This window comes from Pimephales promelas, chromosome 17, assembly GCF_988280905.1.
Source record: "Pimephales promelas chromosome 17, fPimPro1.hap1.1, whole genome shotgun sequence".
Lineage (NCBI taxonomy): Eukaryota > Metazoa > Chordata > Actinopteri > Cypriniformes > Leuciscidae > Pimephales > Pimephales promelas.
The window spans coordinates 9,351,891-9,378,867 of NC_142785.1; the positions used below are offsets into that span (position 1 = coordinate 9,351,891).

At 38.6% G+C, this 26,977-nt stretch overlaps 2 protein-coding genes across 4 annotated transcripts in view; one reads left to right on the top strand and one right to left on the bottom strand.

The window, feature by feature from the left end:
* The window catches only part of kcnj19b (potassium inwardly rectifying channel subfamily J member 19b), an 88,945-nt gene that overhangs the window by 1,176 nt on the left and 60,792 nt on the right, over window positions 1-26,977 (top strand). The window contains exons 2-4 of one of the 3 annotated variants that reach the window (XR_016147026.1): window positions 3,600-3,816; window positions 4,530-5,879; window positions 9,185-9,684. Coding sequence is in view for 2 of the 3 variants with exons in the window: in XM_039691123.2 (XP_039547057.2) it covers window positions 3,600-3,816; window positions 4,530-5,167 (855 nt within the window). In the remaining variant the exon portion in view is untranslated. Of the gene's footprint in view, window positions 1-3,599; window positions 3,817-4,529; window positions 7,190-9,184; window positions 9,685-26,977 lie in introns of those variants that run through there. The other 2 variants (XM_039691123.2, XM_039691122.2) reach the window with 2 other exon arrangements.
* On the bottom strand, window positions 10,961-19,557 carry LOC148971459 (myb/SANT-like DNA-binding domain-containing protein 7). Its single transcript, XM_089121890.1, has 3 exons — window positions 16,968-19,557; window positions 16,505-16,618; window positions 10,961-12,497 (listed from the first exon to the last, which is right to left on the bottom strand). The coding sequence occupies exons 1-3, from the start codon at window positions 17,344-17,346 to the stop codon at window positions 12,448-12,450; spliced, it is 543 nt and encodes a 180-aa protein (XP_088978016.1). The 5' UTR covers window positions 17,347-19,557; the 3' UTR covers window positions 10,961-12,447.

Sequence of the window (26,977 nt, forward strand, 5' to 3'; positions counted from 1 at the left end):
GCGATCGCATCGATTTTAAGCTCGTCATATACTGTTCATTTGGCCATTGCTTGTTCACCCCTAATGTAGGCTAATGCAATCCGATCTCAACAGTCTCTGATTTGCATAGAAATCGTGTTTGCTCTCAGAGTAAAGCTGTGGCGTTTAAATTAATAGGACACATTCCCTTTCTGATTGATTCATGGGAAGCCGCGGTACGAGTGCTTTTTGGAGACAAAGCACTTTCTGCTCTGTAAACGGTCAGTAAGCTATTAGATCCTGGGTTTTAACTAGCAGATAGCTATTGCCTTGGCTAGCTACCTATGAAATGCAGCGCAAAATGTCACGGTAACACTTTGTAAGGTCCAAATTGCGTGAACACTGAAATGGCAGATGTTGCTTAAAACACTCACTCGCTTAGGCCTACTCAGTCAATCACTAATCACACGTCTTAAGCAAATACCTTAAAAAAAATTTATGTCACTCCCATCCGCATAGGCTATATGCCATCCTTAAACTCTATTTAGAATTTATTTCAATATAAAACATATAATAAGAAAATATTAATAAATTAAAAACAGAAGAATCTGAATCTGCAAAAAAATAAAAAATAAATAAATAAATAAACAATAATGTATGTTTCATTTTTGTTTTTCAGTAAAAAAAATCTAGGCCTACAGTTTGCAATAGAAAATTTTGAAATTAAAATATTAACTTTTTCAAATAATTTATCTTTAATTATTTGCCCTAAAATTAAATAGTTTATTTTGTTACCTCATTGGCAAATTTTGTGTCTTTTTAAGTGAGATGTATGCTTAAAATCATAAACAAGTCTTTTTTGAACACAGTTAGACTTTTTCTGGAAAACAAACAAACAATGCTGATTAAATATTATTTTTCACACCGGACAATCTCCATATGACAGATTTCACCAGCGCTTCCTCAGTGAAAATGATATAAGAATTAGAACAAATGGGGACAGGGCAATGAAAATTTGAGCTCATGGAACTGTTAAAAGAAAGACTTGACACGGCGCTGATCAGAGCAGAAAGGAGTGGAAGTGGAGAGGAGGGCTTTTGTGCTGTGTTCTACAGAAGAGCATGATTGACACATGGCTCTCACCACTCCACGGCAGGCGCAATGCAGTGAGCACAGGATGACGGATGGTTGACTTTATAAGCCTTCCCTTCCTTCTGTTCCGCCCTTTGTCTGTAAATGTCCTATGCAGAACGCTAGGGGGAAAAAACAGCAGCCCATCTATTACTCTCAGAGTGACCTGCAGTGTAAGCACTCTGTCCCACCTCTAAAATTTACAGTCTCTGTTGCTTTCTTTTACTGTTTTCTGTGGCTAATGTCTGAGAAGATTAACTACAGGCTGTCTTAAGAGTACCTCAAGAAGATAATTATCAACTTTATGGAAATTAAACTGTTTTCATTGAAATTTGCAATTAAAGTTCTCCCTCTGGTCAAAGTTATTTTGCGGTGCATGCAATGCACAAAAACATGTATTGCACTCATCTGTCGAAATTGGCAACTGCATGCTGTGCCTCGTGAGCTTTGGTGTGTTTCTTTCTACAGATATTTGAAGCAAAATCATGTGAACTTTAGTATGCAAAGGCGATGGTAAAATCAAACTGCGCCTGAGTTACATGGTTAGAATAGTGAGGCTTTATAGCATCAGAGGGAGGCAGAGGGATTTGACAGGATTGATTAAATATCACCAGGGACTTCATGGGACAAGCTGTGAGGAAGGGAATATAAGTCTCATACAGTTACTCCTTTACCCCTGAACGTTTCTTCTGAACTCCAGGGAGCTGTATTGCCTCCCTTGGCAGCCTCGCTTTGAAAAAAAGGCATGTTAAAAGCGACGTCTTGTCATAGCCTAATTTAGTTTTCTGTTTGAACTCTTTCTGTTTCTGCAAAAAAATATTTTATAAGACTTCAGTAGCTTTAGTCTTGGCTATGAGTTTGTGTGGTATTCTTCTAAAGTTAAAACTTTTCATCTTTTTTTGGACAGAATATTTTTATGTTTAAAATTGAATTTGCAAGCAAAAAAAAAAAAAAGATCTTAAAAATTACAATGATGACATTCTGATGTGTTTTTGGTTTGGACATGGATGTGCAAACCACACTAGTTTCAGCAACAGTCAGGGGCTGTCAGCAGATGTTTATAATTTATCTCCGCTACCTTTATCACACCAGCAGATGAAGTTGAAATGAATGAAATTGAATGAATGAAATTGTGTTCCTCTTTGGTTTTGTACTTGTGTTAAACAGTTCCCTTAAAATAAGAATGTGGGTGTGGCCTGGTTAAACCCTACATTATGGGGATAATGTATCATGTCAAATGTCATCAAAATGACCCCATGAGAAAAACAGCTAGTGTACAAAATAAATAAATAAATAATAGTGATAATGTAAAAATGAAGAACGTTTTCTGTAATGGTTTAGGGGTAGAGTTTAGTGTAAGGGGATTGAATATACAGTTTGTCTAGTATAAAATAATTATGTCTATGGAAAGCCCCTTAAAACATGGAAAAAAACAACAACATGTGTGTGTGTGTGTGTGTGTGTGTGTGTGCGTGCGTGTGTGTGCATGTGTGACAGTGGCACTGTATCTATACTTGTGAAAGCTCTCACTCTTTTCCTGGGATTGGAGCTCTCAGTCTGTTCACCATCTGTGTCTTTCGGCACAGGCAGCCAACCCCGTTGACTTCACTGCCAATCTCTAATGTTAATATGGAAACGCAAGGCTATGTGGAAAGGTAGATTAACAAACCGTGGTTGTTAACTGAAGATGCCCTTTAAAAGGTTTTGTTATGCATGCAGATATCTGTCCATATTATGAATAAAGACCAGTGGTCCATTTCCTGTAATTTTGCACAGCTTTATCTTGTGAGTGGGTAGTGGGTACATGTCACACTATAGGGCACATCAGTCACTGTTAGTATATATTTAAACTAAAAACATTTTAAACAGCACTGCAATATTACGCATTCAGTTTTAAGACCTCATATCAATTGTGTCTTCATGGAATATTTGTAGTCTTAAGATATTGGTACAACATTTAATTTAAATAATATTATTTAAACATAAAGACATTTGCCGGCCGGATGGTTTCCTGACCAGGTAAAAAATTCCTGGCCAGGCAAGACCAGCTAATATCAGCAAACCTTCCTAGGCTGATTTAACGGATGTTTTTAACACATGAATTAATCATTCAGGTACTTGGATTGCAGATATTATACAGTCCTGGTAAAGTACACCAGGTCACAGTAGTTGACTACATCCTGCACACAACCTTGCAAAGAGAATTTAACCTGCAATGTTTGGGCAATTGCATCATGCAAACTGTGTGTTTGTGCTGTTACCTGATTTGTATAATTCCTTCAATGAATCCAAGGCTACAAAAGCACAGGCAGCATGTGCAAATAAACATCACTTTTAACGGGCACAATTAATTTTTAGTTCACCCCTGAGCACCTGAAAAATCCTGAGTGAATGCCAGTGAATCTGAAAAAGGTGGATATCAAGATTTAAATGTGATAGTACTAGTAGAGTATATGAAAATTGTGAATGTGTCAATGTCCTAACCGCTTCTCACCCTGTTTTTGCTTTAGTCTCGTCAAACCCCAGAGGGAGAGTTTCTACCATTGGATCAGCGGGAATTGGATGTAGGATTTGGAACGGGCGCTGACCAACTCTTTCTTGTCTCACCCCTCACAATATGTCATGAGATCAATTCCAATAGCCCATTTTTCGACTTGTCTCAGCGTTCCCTCATGAATGAGCAGTTTGAGATTGTCGTCATCCTGGAAGGCATTGTGGAAACTACAGGTTAGTATCATACATTTTCAACATCATACAATCTCTGATAAAAAGTGTTCTAAGAAAGAAATACAATCTTACTTCAGCTTGACCCTTTTAACTTGCCATGTTTACTCTGAGTAACAAGCCCACTTTTCTTCACTTTGCAAGTGGATGTTGCAGATAAGATGTGAATAAATTATACAATACAATAGAAAAGCTTTTTCTTGGTCACACTACATCCTGGTGGCAGGATGGAGGTGGCCTTTATTCCTAAATCCAGACAAAGAAAAAAGCCTTAGTGCCTTTTTATGAGATCTGAAGTTCAGAAGTTTTTCAAATTCAGGTTTTCTCTAATTTTGACCTAAAAAAAAACCCCATCACAGACATGAGCACAACACATGCACACATGACAACCATGTCAGAATAGCAGTAAAAGAGTTTACATGCAGATTTAAATTGGGGTAAATGGGAAAAGTTGTACATTTAAAATACCATAATGTCAAGCCATTCATTTTTAGCATTCTGTCAATAGCAAAGTCTTTCATTTTCCTTCCATTGCCTCCAGGCATCATACCTTTAAATACTATTTTTTCATTTTTTATGCAAAAAAAAAAAAAACATGAATCAAGCCTTTTTAAACATTGCTTTCAGGGTTCATGACCAATGGCTTGTTTTATATTAATATATTAAGTTTCTGTCTCTCCATTCATTGTAATATGAAATTATGGCTTCCCTTTTAGGCATGACGTGCCAAGCACGAACATCTTACACAGAGGATGAGGTGCTGTGGGGTCACCGCTTCCTACCAGTCATGTCGCTGGAGGAGGGATTCTTCAGGGTGGACTACTCTCAGTTCCATAACACATTTGAGGTTACCACTCCTCCATATAGTGTGAAAGAGCAGGATGAGAAGTCATCCTTGCACTCCCCCGGTCCTGTTCTCTCCCCTACGTTGCACGATGGTCGTAGTTGCAGAGAGCACATCTTCTCCTTTGACGGGGTTCCTCTCACCGAAGAACCCGGGTCCAAATTACCAAGCAAGCTCCAGCGTATGACTTCCAAAAATGGAAAAGAGGTCCTCAAAACTGGAAGTGCGCAGCCGACAGAAAAGGCCTCCAGCACAGGTGACCTGCCCCTCAGGGTGCAGCTGCTCGGATCCCTGGTGGGTCAGCGGGAGGCGGAAAATCACCTCCAGCTCAAACCTCTTAAGATGGGGTCAGAGGCCCACACCCGGTCGGCAGGAGAGCTGGAGCATCACAGACTGTTTGCAATCCCTGCTCCGGTCCCAGGCCCGAGCCTCAACCTGTTGCCTGCCTCCAGTGGCCGACCAGAGGACAACCTCCCCTCTAAATTACGCAGAATGAATGCAGACCAATGAATGGGTCTTTATTTTTCACACAGAGATGGCCAGTCAGTTTTAAGGTAGGGCCTTAAAGGGATACTCCATATTTTTTCATATTAAACTATGTTATTCCCTTAAAGGGGTCATGAACTGGCTTTTTAAATGTTATTATATTGTTGTCTGAGGTCAACTTATAACGTTCGCTTGGTTTTTGCATTCAAAAACATCAAAATGAACAAGTAATAGGCTATTTTGTACCCTGGTTGTGAGCCTTCCTGAAAAACAGTCGGTTTTTATGGGCGTGTCGCACTGAAGACTTGGAAGTAAAGAACACCCACTGCTGTGAGTGGATAACAGTTTTGCATATTATAATGAGTTTAACTCCCCCGTCGGTGCACATGGGGGAAAACGTCTTATGTTGTAAAATGGCAACCGGATTCGCCCATACATGTTCAACCCAGAGTCCGTGTGTTGCACAATATTCCTGTCAGATCCATAGACGGCACAGCACCGTTCTTTACTCTTAATCGGTCTGCAAATCCAGTCTTGTTGACAAAACAATCCTCAGTGAAATGAAGCGAACAGACGACGATGTTTTACCTCATCAGCTGGAACGTCATTAAAAATAAATTTTATCCATGCAGTCCTATTGGAATCCACAGGAAGCTTATGCAGCGACTGTCTTGCACAACCAGGCACTGCACAATATTCTGTATTGCTCGGTAGCGATCCAGTTTGTCATCACGAGGTAAGCATATACATGTATGATACTTATGTGTTTAATGCGCGAATCGGTGGGCGGGGCTAAACCTGCCGTGGTGAAGCAGGCGTTGATCATCTTCTGTGGGGGTGGTGTTTTATCCTCTTTGTCGTCATAGTTCCCCACTTTTAAAAACGAGTCGTTTTTAGAGGCTGTGTCAATAAAAGCTTTTACTGGACTAACAAGGATGTTTTCAGTTCTGAAACTTACAGGATATTCTTATAATATGATGACCTCTTAGATGTCAAAAGCTCAAGGAAAATTTGATTTCTCAGTTCATCACCCCTTTAACTAAGACGATACGTATCTCTGTCGTCTCAGTGCGTGCACTCAATCACTCTGGTGCACGAAACACTTTGATAGCACTTTAAGCCTAGTTCACACTACATGATTTTAAAATGTCGGGCTGAACTGTGCAGTTCACACTACATGACTTGCTCTCAGTGAAATCATGAGTGTTCAAGTTGTTTAGCTGTTCACACCACACAACATAACGTGATTGATCCACAACAGGAGGTAACTCACTACACGAGTTAACAACGCACTACATAGAGATACAACCACGATCGGATGATAAGAGCATATCATTTGTGACTCAATGAGAGCTGTTTCAGTACTATAGTACGGTCTAAATCCTGAAAATAATCAAACAAATAACGAGTTGACAACAACACGATTCTATCTGGTCTAGAAACCATGTTTTGTCAGGAAAAACCACGCAATAAAACGAACCAGAAATGACGCGAAACTGCAGAGAAGAACACAACACGCGAATATGGACGTCAGACAGAAACTAGTGCTGCACACTGTTTGCTCGACGATCTGCTCTGAGAAAAAAAATGCAAAAAAGAAAAGAAAAAGTAAGATTTACCTGGTGTCCTCAACCCATGCGTTGCTATGATTGGCTGTACTCATGACATCACTGAGATTGAGTCGCGCGACTGCTCGAGATATCTAGCATGCTAGATATTTTTCTGAGCTCGGTGACCTGTCTGCGAGGTGTCTGCGAGCTGTCTTTGGTGCGTTGTTGGCTCTTTCACACTAACGGATTGGCGAGCGTTAATCGTCCGCTAATCGCCCGCGATTTGCACGCGATAACACCCTGACTTGTCGGCGACTCAACGATTTGCAAATCGGGCTTAAATCGGGCTTAAAATCACGTAGTGTGAACTAGGCTTAACTAGCCCAGTTCGTTCAATATGGGCCTAGCAGAGAAGCGACCAAACACCTCATTGTTTTCCCTATTTAAATACAGTTACTCGAGCAGTGTATCTCGACCTAGGATGGTGACACAAAATAAAACGTTGCACTTTTCTAAGCGTGTAAAATGGACAACTATATTGTATGGCGAAATACCACAGCAAGTGCTTGGGAGCACTTCGACGCAGAAATATCATCAGTCGTGAAAAGTCCTCTCTCACTCTCTGGAGTGATGATATTACTGTGCCGAGTCCATAGATAAATATGTGCTGAGTCGGACTGCTCCCAAGCACTTGCTGTGGTATTCCGCCATACAATATAGTTATCCACTTTACACACTTAGAAAAGCGCAACGTTTTATTTTGTGTCACCGTCCTAGTTCGAGTTACACTACTTGTGTATATTTAAATATATTTAAATTTATATAATTTAGATATAATTTATACATTTATATTTAAACTATATTTAAATAGGGAAAATGTGGAGGTGTTTGGTCGCTCCTCTGCTTGGTCCATATTGAATGAACTGGGCAAGTTATGTGCGATCAAAGTGTCAGAGCGATTGAGAGCACACACTGAGATGAGAAAGGTATGCATCAACTCATATAGTTAAGAGAATAACATAGTTTAATATGAAAAAAACGGTGGAGTATCCCTTTAAGGTAGGGCTTAAAAATGGCCTATGGCCAACCGTGGGCTTCGTGTATCCCTGTCTTTAGGAAGTAGAGATAGAGATAATTCTCGAAATCATTAACTATTGAATAATATTTATTTTAAAAAAAGGCCTTCAGTATACTGTGATTCCTCTTTTCCATGCTGATGGAAGAGCTGCATCCATTTTTGGTCAACAATCATACTCATTGCTTTCCCCTTAATAATATGAGTATTGTATAGATATTTTTTGAATTCAATTTGAATTCAAAAAACCTTCAGCTACTTTTAGATATTTAAGCACCTTTATAGTATGAACACAATATATTTAATGTATTTATTTATAAGTTATTTATCAAGAATTTATTTAGAGCAGTGTTTATTGATACAATATTTACAGACTTTAAATGTTAGGCTTTTTGTCATTTCTGTCAGCAATATGTATGTGTATTTTCAAAAGCATATTTATTACCACCAATGTTAAAAGAAAATCTTGGTATGTGAATTATTTACATCCATCAATAATGAGGTTAAGAAAGAAAGAAAACTGAAATAACTTTTTTCTTTTTAAAAAGAACATTTTTAAATAGTTTCATTGGGAGATGCAAATACAGTATGACAATTATTGTGAAGTTAAATGAACAATTATGACTTTTAATAAATTCATTATTAATTTCTACAACAGAGTACAATAACTTGGAAAGCATTATTTCTGTATTCCTGACCGGCATCTACAAGTACGTCAGTTATAGTGCCCAGACAGGCAAACCATGGCATGAAACATTTAGTGTGTAGGCTAATTGAACCTTTCAATCATGCTATTTGCATCAGGTCCCATCTCTGTTTAGGGCCAGAGACCTGTGCATTCTCTACATCTAACACTAATTATCATCTCCAAGGAAACCTTGTGATCTTTACCTCAGGCAGTGAGAGGAAGTCAAAGTAATTCAATTTGCCTCCAAGAAAGAATGAACTGTGTACACGGACCATGCCATAAACCTGACATTACTCTTAATTAAATAAGCAGAGGTCCTCTCAAATTGTTCATTACTCATGCAATTCATTTTTTTTTTTTAGTAAACAGCAGTGGCCAGAAAAGATGTGAAATAATAGTACAGGATATCGTGGCATATCCAAGAGTATGCATTTAATCTCCATTAATGCAAACCATAAGCAATAATATACAGAACAGGGGGGGGGAAAAACAAGCAGACTAATGCAAAGATTTCCTAATGTAATCAGTGTCCTCGTAAATCAGTGTATATATACTGTATCTGCCGGGAATGGAGATTGGCTAAATGTATTTCAGCTTTGGGAAATCAATCTAATTTACTTGATGAAATTTCCATGTTTCCAAAGAAAATGCCTTCTTAGTTTAACAAGTTTATTTCATAAACTCAATAACTGAGAGGTCAGGAGTAAATTCTCCAATCACCTGTCCAGGGTTGTGCAGCAGATGACCAGACAAAGTGCATTTCCATCATGAAGGACTGTATCTGAGCCTCGCTCTGATGGAAAGGTTATTTTCCTCCATTTGACTGGGTGCCAAGAGACTCTGCAGTCAGGATTGAGACGAAAACATTGATCGCTGGGCGCCATCATATCACTCTGGACAAATGTTACATCTGAATAATCTCTTCTCTAGAGAGGAAGCCACACAGAAGCATAAAATGTGCTCAGAATGGAACAGGGAAAATGTGAATCATGATCACAGAAGCCTGATATCCTGAGTCAGAGGAATAGCTTCAACTCAGCAGCTGGTATTGATGGTAAGAGTACATTAATTTACAGTATCTTAATGCCTTTCAGAGTAAAATAGTGAACATCTGAATTAAGGGACTTTTGCTCTAGTTTCATGATGTCATCATGCACACCCCCATGTGGCTCCAAATCTCTTTCTTTTTTATCTGTGAAATATGAAATAATATATTTTGAGAAAAATCTGTATTTTTATTATTATAATTTTTTTTTATATACATTGAAAGTCAATAGGCTCCCATTGTTGTTTGGTTCCAAACCTTCTTCAAAATATTTAGTTTTCCGTAGAAGAAAGTCAGTCAAACATACATACATTTTTTTGGTTTAACTATCCCTTCAAGTATGCATGTAATATTCTGAATATACTACATCTGATGATCTGCTATTTTTATGACCAGTATGTTCTTCGACCTATGATGTACTAACAACAACCACAAACAAAACTGACTTGGTTGAAAAAAAAAAGTACAATTTAACTTTCATGACTTTCTTGGTATCTGTAACACACTTTCAGATAGCCGACTGAATCACCAGTTCTCATTTGATACATTTATTTTTGCATGCGTATCTGGGAAATATGAATATTCAAACAGCTCTTTTCTTAACTCATACTTGGATGTTATGAGGATGGGGTCTTATGAGGTGTAGAATTTGGGCTACGGATTCCTCCTTACATACAAAAACATATTTCTCAATGAACCTGGTCCTGAACAGCCCAGTTCTCATTTCTAATGTAGAAACAGTGCTTTTCATTGCAGCATGTCCACAGTCATGCTCACCATGCGCTCTATTACACGATTCCAGATGCTCATTAATACATAATGAGCTTAGTAAATTCTCTGTCAAACCAAACCACAAAAAAGCACACAAAAAAAAAAAACAATGCATTACCAGCTCAGCATGTGAATAAGCAATGATGAGGATATTAGGTACAGAGAGTGAAAGAAACTGTGAGTGGAGTATACTATCCATGTTTACCTGCACATTCATTACATCCCTCAAAGCCTAACAGATGCTCAGTGGAAACTGTCATAAACTCGCTTTTTTCTTATTTCAATGCCAACTGCTTGAAGTACATTCCTTTGTTTTCGTCTGTCAGTAGGCCTATCTGTCAGCAATTTGTGTAAACTGTGTTTGAAATGCATTCTCTGATGGCCCTTCAAGGTGGTTCAAAAACATTCTGTGAAGAGTCTGCAAGTCTATTTCACATCAAGCTACCTTCGGAAAAGGCAAAGAAATAACCCTGAGCTGTCGCTGGCATATTTACGGTGCAGGCTTGGTCTTTGGAGTTCTGGAGAACGTGCACAGTCAGCTATGGCCCTGAATCTAAATAAATGAAAATTGCTATGCTTTGGGTTGCAACTTCAATTTTGATAATTTGCTGCTCTATGAAGAAATCCAGCAAGATTGAAAACACTCCATAGCTTTCCAAATAATTAGGAGACAGTCCTTATGCTGATTTAATCGGGGTTTACTTTATTTGAAAACTGTCAATTTCATCATATACACAACATTTCCACCATAATTGCACTGGAAAACAAATAGACCTAGATTTAATTTAAAGCTATTGAACTGAACCAAATAAACAGTTAACTGAATTGAACAGAATGACAACCTTTTTGGAGCTGATTTGAAGCAGATTTTATGAATAATTTATCATTTTATAATGATCTTTATAACCATTACTGTGCATCAATATAAAGCTGCTTTGAAAAATCTGTATTGTATAAAGTGCTATGAAGGTGAATTCACTTCCTACTTTCAGTTTCACAAACATAAACATTGGATGGCCAGGCAGCGTACATGACGCACGTGTGTTGCGGAACTCGTGTTACTGTAGCTGTACCCTTACTGTTACTGGGTGATCCTGCTTACCCATTGTTGAGTTGGCTCATTAAGCCTTACCATGACAATGGGAACCTAACAAGGGCACAGAAGTACTTCAACCAGAGGCTCAGCAAGGCACGAGTTTCTGTCGAGTGTGCGTTTGGCAGGCTAAAGGGAAGGTGGAGGTGCACAAGAAAGCGACTTGATGTACATCTGGAGAATGTTGCAAACATTGTGACTGCTTGCTGTGTTCTTCACAACATTTGTGAGATACAAGAAGATGTGTTTGAAAATGAGTGGCACACCCACTGTGGCGACACTTCTGACACTACTGATGTTATGGACAACCACAATGTAGTGGGTCCAAATCAAATTCGGAAACTTTAACATCTTTTTTTAGCCAGGACCTGTGATGTGCCTAAACAAATAGAAGTCAGATGTGAGTTGTAAACAGAACAAATTTATGACATAGGCTGTGGTCAACTGTGTTTGTGGAAATGGTCCAAAAATACAACAAAAGAAAAATATTCTTCATAAAGGCTTTAATTTCACATTGGTCAAGTAGCAACAAAAATGTACATTCAGTATGTCAGAAAAGACCAAAGCACTTGTTTTGCATAATAGCATTTATATTGAACAAATACTGCAGATTGGGGTGAAAAGGAAAAAAAAAACCCTCTTGAAACAGGAAGCTTATTCTGCAGGTTTTAAGAAAAATAATAAAAAAAAAAATATATAAAAAAGGAATGAACAAGAAAATACTAATGTGATAGCCATTTAAACATATCACAGGTTGTAGTGTGTACTACTCTCACCCAAACTACTCTGTTCATCGCTGTCGTTCAGCTGCCTTGGGGTAGCGGTCAACCTTTGAAGGTGAAAAGGCACAAAGTGAGTTTGGGGAAAAGGAAAATGAGTAGCTGGTGGAGGTTGGAAATCAGGGACCCTGTAAAAGGGAGTTGAGTTGTGTTGTGGTGCAAGATGTGCATGGGATGACTGTTGACCAGTGGAAAAAGCATTCGCAAAGATATTGAACAGCCTTAATTCATGTTCATGTTGAGTCGCCTGCATTTGAAGCTGCAGTTTGGCTTCTTGTTCAAATTGGGTGGTCATGGCTTTAGTTAAGGCATCAAAGCTTCAATTCGCTTTCTTTTCCCACTGAGACGTGCACCTTTCAGATAAACAAAACAAAGTTATTCACACACAAGCATAAATATGCATTTTCATAATTTCTTAAGATGCTAGTTATAAGCAAATGCCAAGGACAACTTGTTTGCAAAAGTCACTTGGTAGGAAAAGTTCCAAGTAACTTTACAAGTAACTGTAAAGTAACTAAAGTAAATACAAAGGTGTAGCTGAACGAATGTGTAAACACTGTTACAAGAGAACGTGTCTTCAATGCCAAAGAAATTAAACACTTCAAGATTTAAGTGTTAAAGAAGTCAATTTTTAAAAAAGCTGAAGACGTAACTGCACAGTAACCTAAGTTCTGAATTGGGGACAAATTTGCACGAAAACAAAAAAATACAGATGACACCTATGCTGTCTGCACCACATATTTTTGAGACGTAAATTAGTATTTAAATTCTTTCTCTGGAATTACACACACACACACACACACACGTAGATAGAAAAGAAAAACTGTAATAACATAGTAGGTTACACTAAACAATGAGTGCTTATGAAAAGCTTATATTAACATTTCACAGTAACACTCTAGATTACAGCCCGGAAAGTACTGCGTTCTTAAAGGGATTTTACAGTATAACCTTATTATAGTGTAGCCTACTGTTATGGCAAAATTTGATTCACAGATTTACAGTGTTGATTTTCATTCGCTTTCAGTAAGACATTGAAATGACTGTTGGTTGGACTGTGATCTGACAATTAACTAATGTGTGTTTTTTTACACTGAGAAGCAGTTCTGACATCAGGAGGAGCAAGGTTGAAAAGGGACCCTTTGGGTCAGAGGTCATCCATACCATACCATACCATACCAACTTTATTTATAAAGCACATTTAAAAACAACCAAGGTTGACCAAAGTGCTGTACATTAACAGATACACAACAACAACAAGCAAGCAATTAAAACAATCAATAAACTATAAAACTATACAAGGTACAACTCTCACGCAGGAGTAAATGCCAATGAATAAAAGTGTGTCTTAAGTCGTGATTTAAAAGTGTGTAGGCTAGGGGCTAATCTGACGTGCAGAGGCAGATCATTCCACAACCTTGGGGCCACAACTGAAAAAGCTCGATCACCCCTATTTTTGAGTCGCGTTCTAGGGACCGATAAGATTAGCTGGTCAGCAGACCTTAATGACCTCGAAGGAGCGTGAATCTTCAGTAGTTCAGAGATATAAACTGGGGCTTGACCATTAAGAGATTTAAAAACAAACAACAAAATCTTAAATTGTATTCTAAAACAAACTGGTAGCCAATGAAGGGAGGCAAGGACAGGCGTAATATGATCTCTTTTCCGTGTTCCGGTTAGGACTCGAGCAGCAGCGTTTTGAACCATTTGTAATCTAGAGAGGGAGGTCTGGTTAATGCCCACATATAAGGCATTACAGTAGTCCAGACGAGTTGTAATAAAAGCATGTATAACCCTCTCAAAATCTGTAGATGATAAAAATGGCTTTAGTTTGGTAAGCAGTCTAAGTTGAAAGAAACTGGCTCTTACAACGGAACTTATCTGCTTATCAAGTCGAAAATCACCATCCATCTTACAGTTTTTGCCCATTGCTTGAACGCATTTTGCAAAATTTCGCTCATTGTGCCAAAACTCTACACACAAGTAAATGTGACACAACACTGGGAAATATACCGTTCACATCTGTGTCAAATTGAAACTCTACGATCAAAACCTAACATTCCTTTTTCAAAATGTAACTCTGATGACAAAATGACACATACTTGCACCATATGCTAACACTTTCAGATCAGAGGGAACACACTATTCTACTTTATGTAAAACACTGCAGTCTTTGATTTTGACTGTTTATTCAGAAGGCATATTTTCAGGAGGCACATTTTCAAACAACCAAAAAAGCAAACAGGCCCACTCAATATTGTACATTGCAGCACTGTACATTGCAGTAAGATAAAGTCAGATAAAGTAAATATATATATATATATATATATATATATATAGTACAGTAATTGAAATAACACTATATATATATATATTACAGTATACATACATTATGGAGAGCATCTAGAAATGTGAGTATATGTTGGCTGTTGTATACACTATAGAGCATATTACTGCACTATAGTGCTACACATACAGAACCCTCACCCCATCACACAGGTACCTGTGTAGCTCTCCAAATGGATCCATGTGGTCCTGATATGGTACATATTCAGCTGGTACTGGATTTCACCAATACTGTATTGTACATGTAAAGGACAGTTACACTTACCCATATATATTCAGCTCGAAGTCCTTTGACCCTGTCACTGTTCCTCTCAAATGGGGCTCTGTAGAGCTGCTTCATGGTGATGCTGTGTTTTTCCCCAAGATGCGTCTGATGGTGGTTATCCTCACATGGTTTATGTTGTTGAACACTATTCTGTCTGCGAGTATTTTCTGGTGGAGACGGATGGCATTTTCTGCCCTCACTAGCTCCACAATGGTGAGCTCCTTCTGTTGTGTGAACAGGTGTTGGCATCCTCTCCCAAAAGGTCTTCTAGTCATTGATGTGATATACACTACAGTGCTGTAAATACCATCTGAGTGGAGTAGAAGGTAGAGAGGTGAAGACATACCTGTTTTCTAGTCGGAATTTTCTTACAGTATTATAGATGTCACTGTGAAGCGGCTTATGTAAATGTGGCTGGACTCTCTGCCCAGCCTCCCTCATCGTCAGGCCATGGTTGATTACATGGTCCACCAAAGTTGATCTTACAGTATATCATCAGAGTCCATGCATGGCCTCTTCGACCTTGGCCTCCTCCTCTTCCTCTTGCTCTCCCTCCCTCTATCCATGCTTGCAAAGTTCTTCAAATGGCTAAACTGAGGGCTTTTTGTAGTTAGCTGATTGGTGTTCAGTTTTGCAATAAAGTGCCTTCGTATGTGTATTTGAGTGGTTGCAATAACCCAATGTGTTTTGTATTTTTAATACATGTGTTTTCCAAATGGCACCCTGAGATTTCATTTTTGAACAAAGTGTCTTATGTATGAAATAGAGTGTAGTATGAAGGACCAAGTGTGTTGCATAAAGGAGTAAGTGTGTTGCAGAATTGCAACTAGAGTGCAAAGCAACGCTTTTGTTTAAAGTATGGGTACATGTGTTTGAGGCATGGTAACAAAAGCTTCAAGTTGTGTTACTTTAGTCTAAGCATGGTTCTATAGTGTTCAAGCAATGGGCAAAAACTGTAACACCAAGGTTAGTTACCACAGACTTAACATAGGGAGCCAGGGGACCAAGGTCCAATTGGGAAGCACTAGTGGAGCTACTGGGTCTAAATAACATGAATTCAGTTTTCCTTTCATTAAAATGTAAAAAGTTTAAAGCCATCCAGTCTTTAATGTCATAAAAACAGTCTAACAGTCTTTTTGAGGAATTTTCACCTTTACTAATTATGGGCAAGTAGATCTGTAAATCATCAGCATAAAAATGATAACTGATGTCATGCTTCTTTAAGATGGAACTAAGGGGAAGTAAATAAAGGGAGAAGAGAATCGGCCCCAAAACAGAGCCCTGTGAAACTCCACATGTTAGTGATACAGTGTCTGAGGTAAAGCCACCAATCCCAACCTTGAATGCTCTCTCTGATAAATATGATCTAAACCATCCTAGTGCGGAGCCCTTAATCCCCACACTGTGTTCAATTTAGAACTTGTGAGTTTGTAAGAATAAACTCAGCAGAGTTAGATCACCAGCCGAGAAACCTTCCCTTGTTTAGATTGTTCTATCATAATATAAGTACTCCTTAGTTTTATAATACTTAAAGTATATATATTTTTTTAATTCTCCTGGTTGTTACCCCTTCATTCCCCAAACTTAAAATATTAATCCCCTTATACTAACATGAAAGTACTTTAAAGGTACACTATAATTAAACTATACTATACACTGTAAATTTCCCCTAATTACACAGTACTTTGCAGGCTGTAATCTAAAGCCTTACCCATTTCACTTATGCATGTTTAATTCTGAAGGACCAACCTCTTCCACTTGGTACAGTTTGGTGGCTTGCCTCTGGCTCTGTGGAGTTATCTGTAGTGCCAGTCTCAGAAGTGTCTTCAGGTGTTCTGCTGTGTAATGGCTCCGCACCAGTGGCTGCAGAAACAAATACATCAGTTTTGCAATATCTTTGCATTGCGACAGAGACAAGCTTATGCGTAAAAGTTAGTTTTATTATGAATATACAAAAACCTAATAGAGAACGTACAGAGTATAGCAGCTACTTGTTGACATCTGTACTTTTAAGCATGCATAATTTCTGTTGTTATGTAATGAAGGCTAGTAATTTTTAGATTTAACAGTTACTGTGCTCACTTCATAAAACGTGTGCAAAACGAATCAGTACATAAGTTGCACTGTAACCAAAACATTACATGCAGAAAGGTGGCCTGATAGCAATATGGTCAGCTAACACGCTAGCAAAACATTCCTGTTGTACACTTACCTTCGTCTTCATTATCTCCTTCCTCAGCTCCTTCCTCGTCCTCTGGCGTAGCTGAATCAAAAGAAACTAGTGGCTGTGTCGTGGGTCGGTCACACAGCACAGAATCCAGCTCGTCAAAAAAAGGACAAGTTGTCCTGCCGTTCCCGCTGCGGTTGTTAGCATCTTTAGCTTTTTTGTAGCTCGTCTTTAAATGTTTAATTTTTCTTTGGGATTGCAGCCAGGTTCTTTCGTAACCATGTTGACGCATTTCGTCTGCTAGACCTTCGTATATTGGTTTATTTCTGTAGCTACTTTCAAGCTTAGCTTGAATGCTCGCATTACTCCACAAACTTATAAGTGCACGAGTCTCACTAGCGCTCCACGGCCTGGTGTCCTCCATCTTTTTTAATGACAGTCCTGGAGAGAGGAGGGGGGACTAATGACAGTGGGCGGGGTTTGTGTGATTGTCCACCTGTGAATGCAGACACGATGGCTGGATTGCGTTTACATTACACTGAGATCCGATCACAATGCGTCCTCGACTACCTCCGAACCGGGACACGCTAATCGGATAACATTCCGATCAGATGTGCGTTTACACTTGTCTTTTTAATGTGTATGTGGACAACATCCATATACAGGTCGCATGTTAATGCCAAGTGTAAACGCAAGTGTAAACGCAGTAAAAAAACGCATGGATTCCGATTTTCTCAGATCGGATTCAGGCCTCATTCATAATAAATCGGATATGAATCGGATACGTGCATTTGCGTGTGCCATGTAAGCAGACAAATCGGATATTCCCGGTAATGCGAGTCGTACGTCATTAAAAAGTGCGCGATTATAGGCGCGATGGAAGAAAGGATATGGAGCAATGCGGAGGTTTCATGTCTTTTGAGTGTTTGCGGTGAAGAGTGCAGGCAAAAATGCAGGGTTGTTACAGAAATAAATCCATTTTTGAAGACATTTCACGAGACATGAGGCATCGTTTTAAGTGCTCGTGGCTACAGTGCCTCTCCTCTTTTCTCTGCCATACGAGACCAATGTTTTGATGACTTATTGAAACATTGTGGAAAGAAAACACTGGATAATTTTATTCGCATCTGCATCCATTGAATTGCGTGCTGTTTTGCTTAATTTCGTGCTGTTTTGCTTAATTTCATCAATTTCAGCAGTGTATAGTGTAAATGCAAAAATCGGATTAGAGTCACTTTTAAAAGATGATGTAAGCGGGTCGTCAAAAAAATCGGATATAGTCAGAAAATCGGATTTGGGCATCAAGACCTGCAGTGTAAATGCAGCCAAATTCTCACATAAAGTCATTTATTGGGTCAGTGTCACTTGATCTTTCAGGAATCATTCTGCTATGCTGATTTCGTGATCAAGAAACATTTCTTATTATTATCAGTCTTGAAAACAGCTTCTAAATATTTTTGTAGAAACTGTGATTCATTTTTTTTTTTTGTTCAGGATTCTTCGATGAATAGAAAGTTCAGAACAGCATTGCAGACCTGCGAATCCACTGTGATACACAAAGTGTCCCTGAGCAAGACACTTAACCCCTAGTTGCTCCAGAGGCGTGTGACCATAGCATATAGTGACAATAGCAATTGTAAGTCACTTTGGATAAAAGCGTCAGCTAAATGAATAAATATATAATATAATATATTATAAATGCCTTTACTAACACTTTCGATCAATTTAATGCATCCTTGCCAAATAAAGGTATTCAGTTCTTTAAAAAAATTGGTTTAATTAAAAAAACATTCTAGTTTAAATTATAGATTATATTAGATTATAATAATCAATCATAGTTTAATAATATACTTTTCAATGTTTTAAAATATTTGTACATGTTTGAAGTGTTTGAAATACCAGTTTTGTCAAACAAATTCTATAGGCTTCTGTTCTATCCAGACATAAAACTGATGTTTTTATTCAGTCAAAAGTACCCCTAATTGAAGAATCACCCAAATAAACACATTATCAGCCGCACACACACACAAACACAAACAAACAAACACACACACACACACACACACACACACACACACACACACACACACACACACACGAGCACACTGGCACCTCTCCAGATAAATGTATCATCATTAGCTATCTAGACACTGCATGTACTTGTCACCCACACAGTTTGGGCAAAGCAGCTCTAACGTACTGAACAGCATGGCATTAGGCTACAGTTAAGCTAATGACTCTCACTGAAATAAATCAGCTGACTTCCCCTCTCTGCCCACCACACAAATCACCAACATACAACTTACAGTAATAGTGGGTAGGTTGCAGGACATCCTGGGTTGCCATGGTGCACTAATGATATGATACTAAGGGGTGAAAACACAGTGGTCCAGCCTCATGAGATAAGCACACTGATTTGTCAAATTGAGTGGTCAACACCTTTCTCCTTGTGTCTTTCTGTGTGTGTACATTTTTGGATTGAATACACATGAATAGTTAAATTAAAGAGTTGTACGGAACTGTATCAACATATAAAATAAATTACAGTGAGGTTGTTTGCTTTTCAAGGGCACCTTTTATGACGCTGGCTCCCTCCAGAATGACAGAGTCATTTGTCAAGCAGCGTAAAATTAATTTAGTGACCAGTATCCCCCCTAGTGCAATGCACCTGTTTAACCTGTGCTGTTCTCCTGAGCTCTTGAACTGTCAGCCTCGATTTTCAAACAAACCCAGCTAAGAAGACTGGAGGAATACTGTGTTAGACAGAATAACATCCTTGTACTGAGTGTCTGACTGTGTGTATTTGTTTGTTTTGATTGTGTTCAGGACTCCCAAATGGCCATGGAGGCCCTTCAGCGCATACCACAAACTGTAATGAATTTTTAAACACACCGTCACTCATGGAGCATCGAGAGATCGATTAGAGAACAGTGCAAATTCCAGGGGAAGCACAGCCCTTTACATTGTTGTTGGTGGATGTCATGCTTTGAGAGATTTCTCTTTTTTGATTTGTCTTTGTTTACTCCCTGCTGGAGCTCAAGGCTCACGCCTGATGCACGAGTAATACAATCTGAGCTGTGCTTGATAAAAGCTGAATTTGAACATATGCTCAAAACTAACACTGTAAAACATCTGTTCTCGTTCAAGCAAGAATAGTTGAAATATTTGCACCATAACAGCTACACAGAGTGAAAATTAAAGGCTTGATAGAATTTAGTATAATACACTCTAGTATAATAAAAATAAAGGCTCTTTATTTGCATTGAAGAACATTTAACATCCATGGAACCTTTCCTTTGCTTTTTATAGTAAAAATATGTTTATTAAATTATTTTGTGTAAAATATTTTTCACACACGCAAAAAAAAAGAAAAGAAAAGAAAAAGGTTTTGCTATGGCATCGAAGTGAATACTCCCTTATTGAACCTTTATTTTTATTGACACAATTACTGTAGAATAAGAATGCCATGCCCGTAATGCCACCTGCCTCCAAATACCAAATAGTGAATTATGTGCCGCAGTTGTTACCTCAAGGATCTCTTTCTACTTAATCTAACCTTAATTTAGAGATGTTCCGATACCCTTTTTCCCTTCCCGATACCGATTCTGATACCTAGACTCAGGGTATCGGCCGATACTGAGTACCGATTCGATACCTGAGTACAGTATACTGCTGCAATTCATTCTAGCACTGTATGAATTGATAGAATTATTATGATGTGCTTCAGACTTATCCCTCAATTAAACATGAAAAAATACATACAGTGAACTAGAGTATTTTTATTATATGAATTAAATTTCACAGCAATATATTATTTATCTTAAGTGAAAAAGAACTTAATGCAGCCACACATATAATACTGTAAACTGAAAAACGTATTTTAGATTTACAAAATAACTATATAAAAAAAGTGCAACAAATTAATCTAGGAATCTAAAAAGATATGAATAATATAAGAAAATAATCTCTTTGAAGATCAATAAACAATTTTGTTAAAAAAAAACGACATTTCAGTTTTGACAGTGGCTGATCATCGAGAATAATAAACTCAATAACTTACATGTTGTTGGTTATATTTATCGCTCGTTGGCTGTTTTTTAAAGGGTTGATGAACTGAGAAATCAAATTTTCCTTGAGCTTTTGACATCTAAGAGGTCATCATATTATAAGAATATCCTGTAAGTTTCAGAACTGAAAACGTCCTTCCAGTAAAAGCTTTTATTGACACAGCCTCTAAAAACGACTCGTTTTTAAAAGTGGGGAACTATGACGACAAAGAGGATAAAACACCACCCCCACAGAAGATGATCAACGCCTGCTTCACCACGGCAGGTTTAGCCCCGCCCACCTACGCACATTACACACATAAGTATCATACATGTACATGCTTACCTCGTGATGACAAACTGGATCGCTACCGAGCAATACAGAATATTGTGCATTGCCTGGTTGTGCAAGACAGTCGCTGCATAAGCTTCCTGTGGATTCCAATAGGACTGCATGGATAAAATTTATTTTTAATGACGTTCCAGCTGATGAGGTAAAACATCGTCGTCTGTTCGCTTCATTTCACTGAGGATTGTTTTGTCAACAAGACTGGATTTGCAGACCGATTAAGAGTAAAGAACGGTGCTGTGCCGTCTATATTGGATCTGACAGGAATATTGTGCAACACACGGACTCTGGGTTGAACATGTATGGGCGAATCCGGTTGCCATTTTACAACATAGGACTTTTCCCCCATGTGCACCGACGGGTGAGTTAAACTCATTATAATATGCAAAACTGTTATCCACTCACAGCAGTGGGTGTTTACTTCCAAGTCTTCAGTGCGACACGCCCATAAAAACCGACTGTTTTTCAGGAAGGCTCACAACCAGGGTACAAAATAGCCTATTACTTGTTCATTTTGATGTTTTTGAATGCAAAAACCAAGCGAACGTTATAAGTTGACCTCAGACAACAATATAATAACATTTAAAAAGCCAGTTCATGACCCCTTTAAAACATTTCTCTTCGTTTGAATGAAGCTTTCAGGGATTGTTGATTCTGGCGCGGGCAGCTTTCTGCGACAACTTTTTTTTTTTTTTTTTTTATTAATGCCAAGGTATCAAAAATACAATTAAATTACAACAATATACAAATTGCACATAGGAAAAAAGATGAAAACAATACAGCACATATGCATATAGCCACATAATATACATACAAAAAAAATAAATAAATAAATAAAACAGAACAGAATGCATTAATAAATTAAATTAAAAAGTTCAAACAAGTTTATGGTCTTAAGAGCTTTAAGATTCTTGGATGATGAGATACTTTGGATGTATTGCTGAACCTCTCTACTAAAAACAATGAATAAGGGATTCTGCTGCGTAAATTTACTCCGGTGAATGTGAAATTTTGCAAGGAATAACAACAAATTAATAATATAATACTCATTAAATTTAGCTTTTTCTATATTAAAGAAGCCAAACAGTACATCCTTAAAGAGCAAGGAAAAACCCGGAAGCACATTGTGTTTAATGAAATTAGAAAATTCAACCCAAAATAACTGTGTATGAGGACAGTCCCAGAATATATGGAGAGCAGTCTCGTCAGGTGCGCCACAAAAAGAACACTTAGTGTCTAGATCTGACTTAAATCTTTTCAAAAAGGCTTTAGCAGGGTAATACTTGTGTAATAATTTAAATGAAATTTCTCTAATCTTGTTAGTTATTATATATTTCAAAGGCAGAGTCCATACTTTTTTCCAATCAATATGATCAAATAAATTCATCCAATTTGAAGCCACATATGGAATTGTTACAAGCTCTTTTTGAAAGAGTGATCTAATTCTAATATTAAGTGATGATTTATTTGACAGAAAGCATAATTTTCCTATTGGGTGTTCAAATGGGTCTAACTGAGGAAAAGTGTCAGATGATCTAACAAAGTCCTTTAGAAGCATAACAACTCCATTAGGAATCGCGTCCATTACAATGGAAAATTCCTTGGGAGTTACTGGGAAATTGAATTTACATAAAAACTCTTTCTGCGACAACTTTTTTCCTCTCCCTCGCGCTCGCGCTCGTCATGACGCGACAGCCGAGGGCGGGGCTAATTCGTATTAATCTAATTAATTAATTTTTTTACTTTGTCACATTTACATGTTATATTGTTCACATTTAACTTCCTTTCATTAAAATAAGAGTAATAATTTGCTAATATAAAACTAACTTCTGTCTTTTTTTTTTTTACTTCCTTTTTAGGTTTGGTGTACACTCTAGTAACCTGGGTTACACAAGTATAAAAGGCGCCCTTGTAACAGGATCGCGGGCATTCTGAACCTGACTGTAAAGCTGTTCAAATATTTAAGGAGACTGATCAATTTAAGGAAAAAATAAATACCAAAGAAATGAGATAAAATCCAAAATATATGGAAAGGGAAAAAAAGAAACTGTTTTGAGTTTTAAAAAGAAAACTAAAATACTGAAAAGCATTAGAGTTAACTTTTCTTTATTTTTTTTTTTTGTTCTGTGAGTGAGGGATAGAGAAAGAGAGCGAAGCACACGCACACACACACACACACACACACACATGCACGCACGCACGCACACACACACACACACACACACACACATCCAGTTGGAGAAGGAAAGAGAGGGAGGGAGTTTAGCCCCCACACACACACATACCCACACAGCCTGCAGCTCTAAGCACACACGGACGCATCACATAGACTGCAGTTTCTGAACACAGACGCACATACATGCATAGCCCCTCCCGACGGCTCCCGTATAATTCACACACACATAGGCACACATACATCTCCCTGCTGTTCTGAGTGCACAGACTTTGAACACTTTGAAAATGGCAGCAAGTGTCTGTACCAGCCGTACGATATCTGAATGGTATCTTGAAAGGAAGAAGAACAAGAAACTAACTAAACTTTTGAAAAAAGGACTGGACATTAATGCATCTATGAATGATCAGTTAAAGGAGAACTCCGGCGAACAATGAACCTTTGGTCTAATAAAACATCGGTACATAGTCAACCGTTCTCTGAGATTTGTTTTCATGATAATCGAATGTAAAGAGTTTTATCTCTAAAAACTGTTTAACGTATAATGCTAGTAATGGGGGCATTGACTAAGTAAAAAGAAATCGCTAGTTTATACCACTAACAAGGCTCAAAATAGCCCCACACTAACGCAGTAACATAATGAGGCTCCATACATACAAAACGAAGCATTGAGAACTTTGTAAGTGTACAGACCGTTTAATAAGAAGATGCTTTATGAAGACAGTCGTACAGTTCAGAAGTTCAACGATCTTCTGAACTGTATGAACGGCGTTCGGGGATCGACTTATCGAGACTATTTTTTAAGATGGCTCCTGCCTGTATACGCGAAGTGAACTGCCTTCATAAAGTATCTTCTTATTAAACGGTCTGTACACTTACAAAGTTCTCAATGCTTCATTTTGCATGCATGGAGCCTCATTATGTTACTGTGTGAGTGTGGGGCTATTTTGAGCCTTGTTAGTGGTATAAACTAGTAATTTCTTTTTACGTACTCAATGCCCCCATTACTAGCATTATACGCTAAACAGTTTTTAGAGATAAAACTCTTTACATTCGATTATCATGAAAACAAAACTCAGAGAACGATTGACTAGGTAGCGATGTTTTATTAGACCAAAGGTTCATTGTTTGCCGGAGTTCTCCTTTAAGCTGGTTCGAGTCCCAAAAAGCCAAGATAAAATCAAAAGCATTTCCAAGTTTAGCAGCTAATTGGATTGTGAAACAAGGTGGAATTTGTTGTGATTTAAATGGTGGTCCCATCCCACTTGTGGAAGTGATGAAGCCTCAAATTGAAGCATACCACAAGTTAAACAAAATCATGTACATCATATGTCCAGAGAAAGAAAAACACAACCAGTGATGATTTATTTGATCCAGATTGGACAAATATAATAACTGAAGCTGAAAGGAAATATTCACAAGCACCAGTGAAATCTGTGACAACTGTAACGCCTCCACCTTACAAACCAATTTATTCAACTTTGCCTGAACAATACACAAGTTCATCTAAACCTCTGACGCAGCCTCAAGCTTCAAGATCAAATGGAGGTTCAGTTGATAAAATCTATATTGCATCTGCACAAGCAGCTCCAATAATAATTAAAGCTGCAAGCAGCGATGCAGCGCGTCGGGGTGTAAGGCGGCCGCGTTGCATATTCTGTAGCTCAGCCGGTGCTGCTGTGAATTTGCTACGCACTTCATTTACCAGAACTTCATTACCAGCAGGTGGCACTATTACTGTGGGCTAATTTCAGCATGTACGTGTGTTCAGGGCGGGACTGTTGTATAACATATAAAATTTTGCGCAGGTCTGAGGATGTACACTGAAGTTACAACAACTTCCTGTTTGATGGCGAATCATCGACGCCTCGGACATGCCCATAGAAGAAAACACGCAGATAGCACAACTTTACATTGTAAATGCCTTTAGAAGGCACAGCAGAAATGTGAAGTCGGTCCAACTAAATCCCTAGGAGGAGTTGTACGTCTGGTACCACAGAAATTTCGTACATGTCGGTCAAACAAGCGGGGGGGCTGCTTCGTTAAAGGTCACTTCCTGTTGCCAGCAGGTGGCGCTATGACTGTGGGTGAATGTCGGCATGTAGATTTGTTCAGGACGGGACTCTTGTCAAATGTGTCAAATTTCATTCAGATCTGGGCATTTACAGCCAAGTTACTACAACTTCCTGTTTCATGGCGAATCATCGACGCCACGGACATGCCCATCGATGAAAACGCGCAGAGAGCACAACTTTACATCGTCAATGCCTTTAGAAGGCACAGCAGAAATTTGAAGTCGATCCGACTAAATCCCTAGGAGGAGTTCGTTAAAGTACGGAGTGTGTAAATCGTCCCAAAATGGGCGTCAAATTCAAAATGGCCGACTTCCTGTCGAGCTTAGGGTATGGGTTCTTGAGGCTTTTTTGTACATCTGGTCATGGTAGATGTACCACAGACATTTCGTACATGTCGGTCAAACAAGCGGCGGGGGCTGCTTCGTTAAAGGTCACTTCCTGTTGCCAGCAGGTGGCGCTATGACTGTGGGTGAATGCGGGCATGTAGATTTGTTCAGGGCAGGACTCTTGTCAAATGTGTCAAATTTCATTCAGATCTGGGCATTTACAGCCAAGTTACTACAACTTCTTGTTTCATGGCGAATCATCGACGCCACGGACACGGCTATCGACGAAAACGCGCAGATAGCACAACTTTACATCGTCAATGCCTTTAGAAGGCACAGCAGAAATTTGAAGTGGATCCGACTAAATCCCTAGGAGGAGTTAGTTAAAGTACGTAATGAGTAAATCATCCAAAAATGGCGGTAAAATTAGAAATGGCTGACTTCCTGTCGAGTTTAGGGCATTGCTCCAAGAGGCTTTTCTGTGCGTCTGCACATGGTAGATGTACCACAGAAATTTTGTGCATGTCGGTCAAACATGCGGCGGGGGCTGCTTCGTTAAAGTTCACTTCCTGTTGCCAGCAGATGGCGCTATGACTGTGGGTGAATATCGGCATGTAGATTTGTTCAGGACCGGACTCTTGTCAAATGTGTAAAATTTCGTGCAGATCTGAGCATTTACAGCCAAGTTACTACAACTTCCTGTTTCATGGCGAATCTTCGACGCCATGGACACGCCCATCGACGAAAACGCGCAGATAGCACAACTTTACAAGACACAGCAGAAATTTGAAGTCGATCCGACTAAATCCCTAGGAGGAGTTCGTTAAAGTACGGAGTGTGTAAATCGTCCCAAATCGTTTGCCAAATTCAAAATGGCGGACTTCCTGTCGAGTATAGGGTATGGGTTCTTGAGGCTTTTTTGTGCGTCTTGATATGATACACGTCCCCACCAAATTTCGTGCATGTAGGTTGAACGTGGACGAGGGGCTAATTTTTTCCAAATTTCTAGGTGGCGCTAGCGTGCCATTTTGCCCCGCCCATTCGCGAAACCCACAAAATACGAAATTTTTCACCAGTCCTGACATG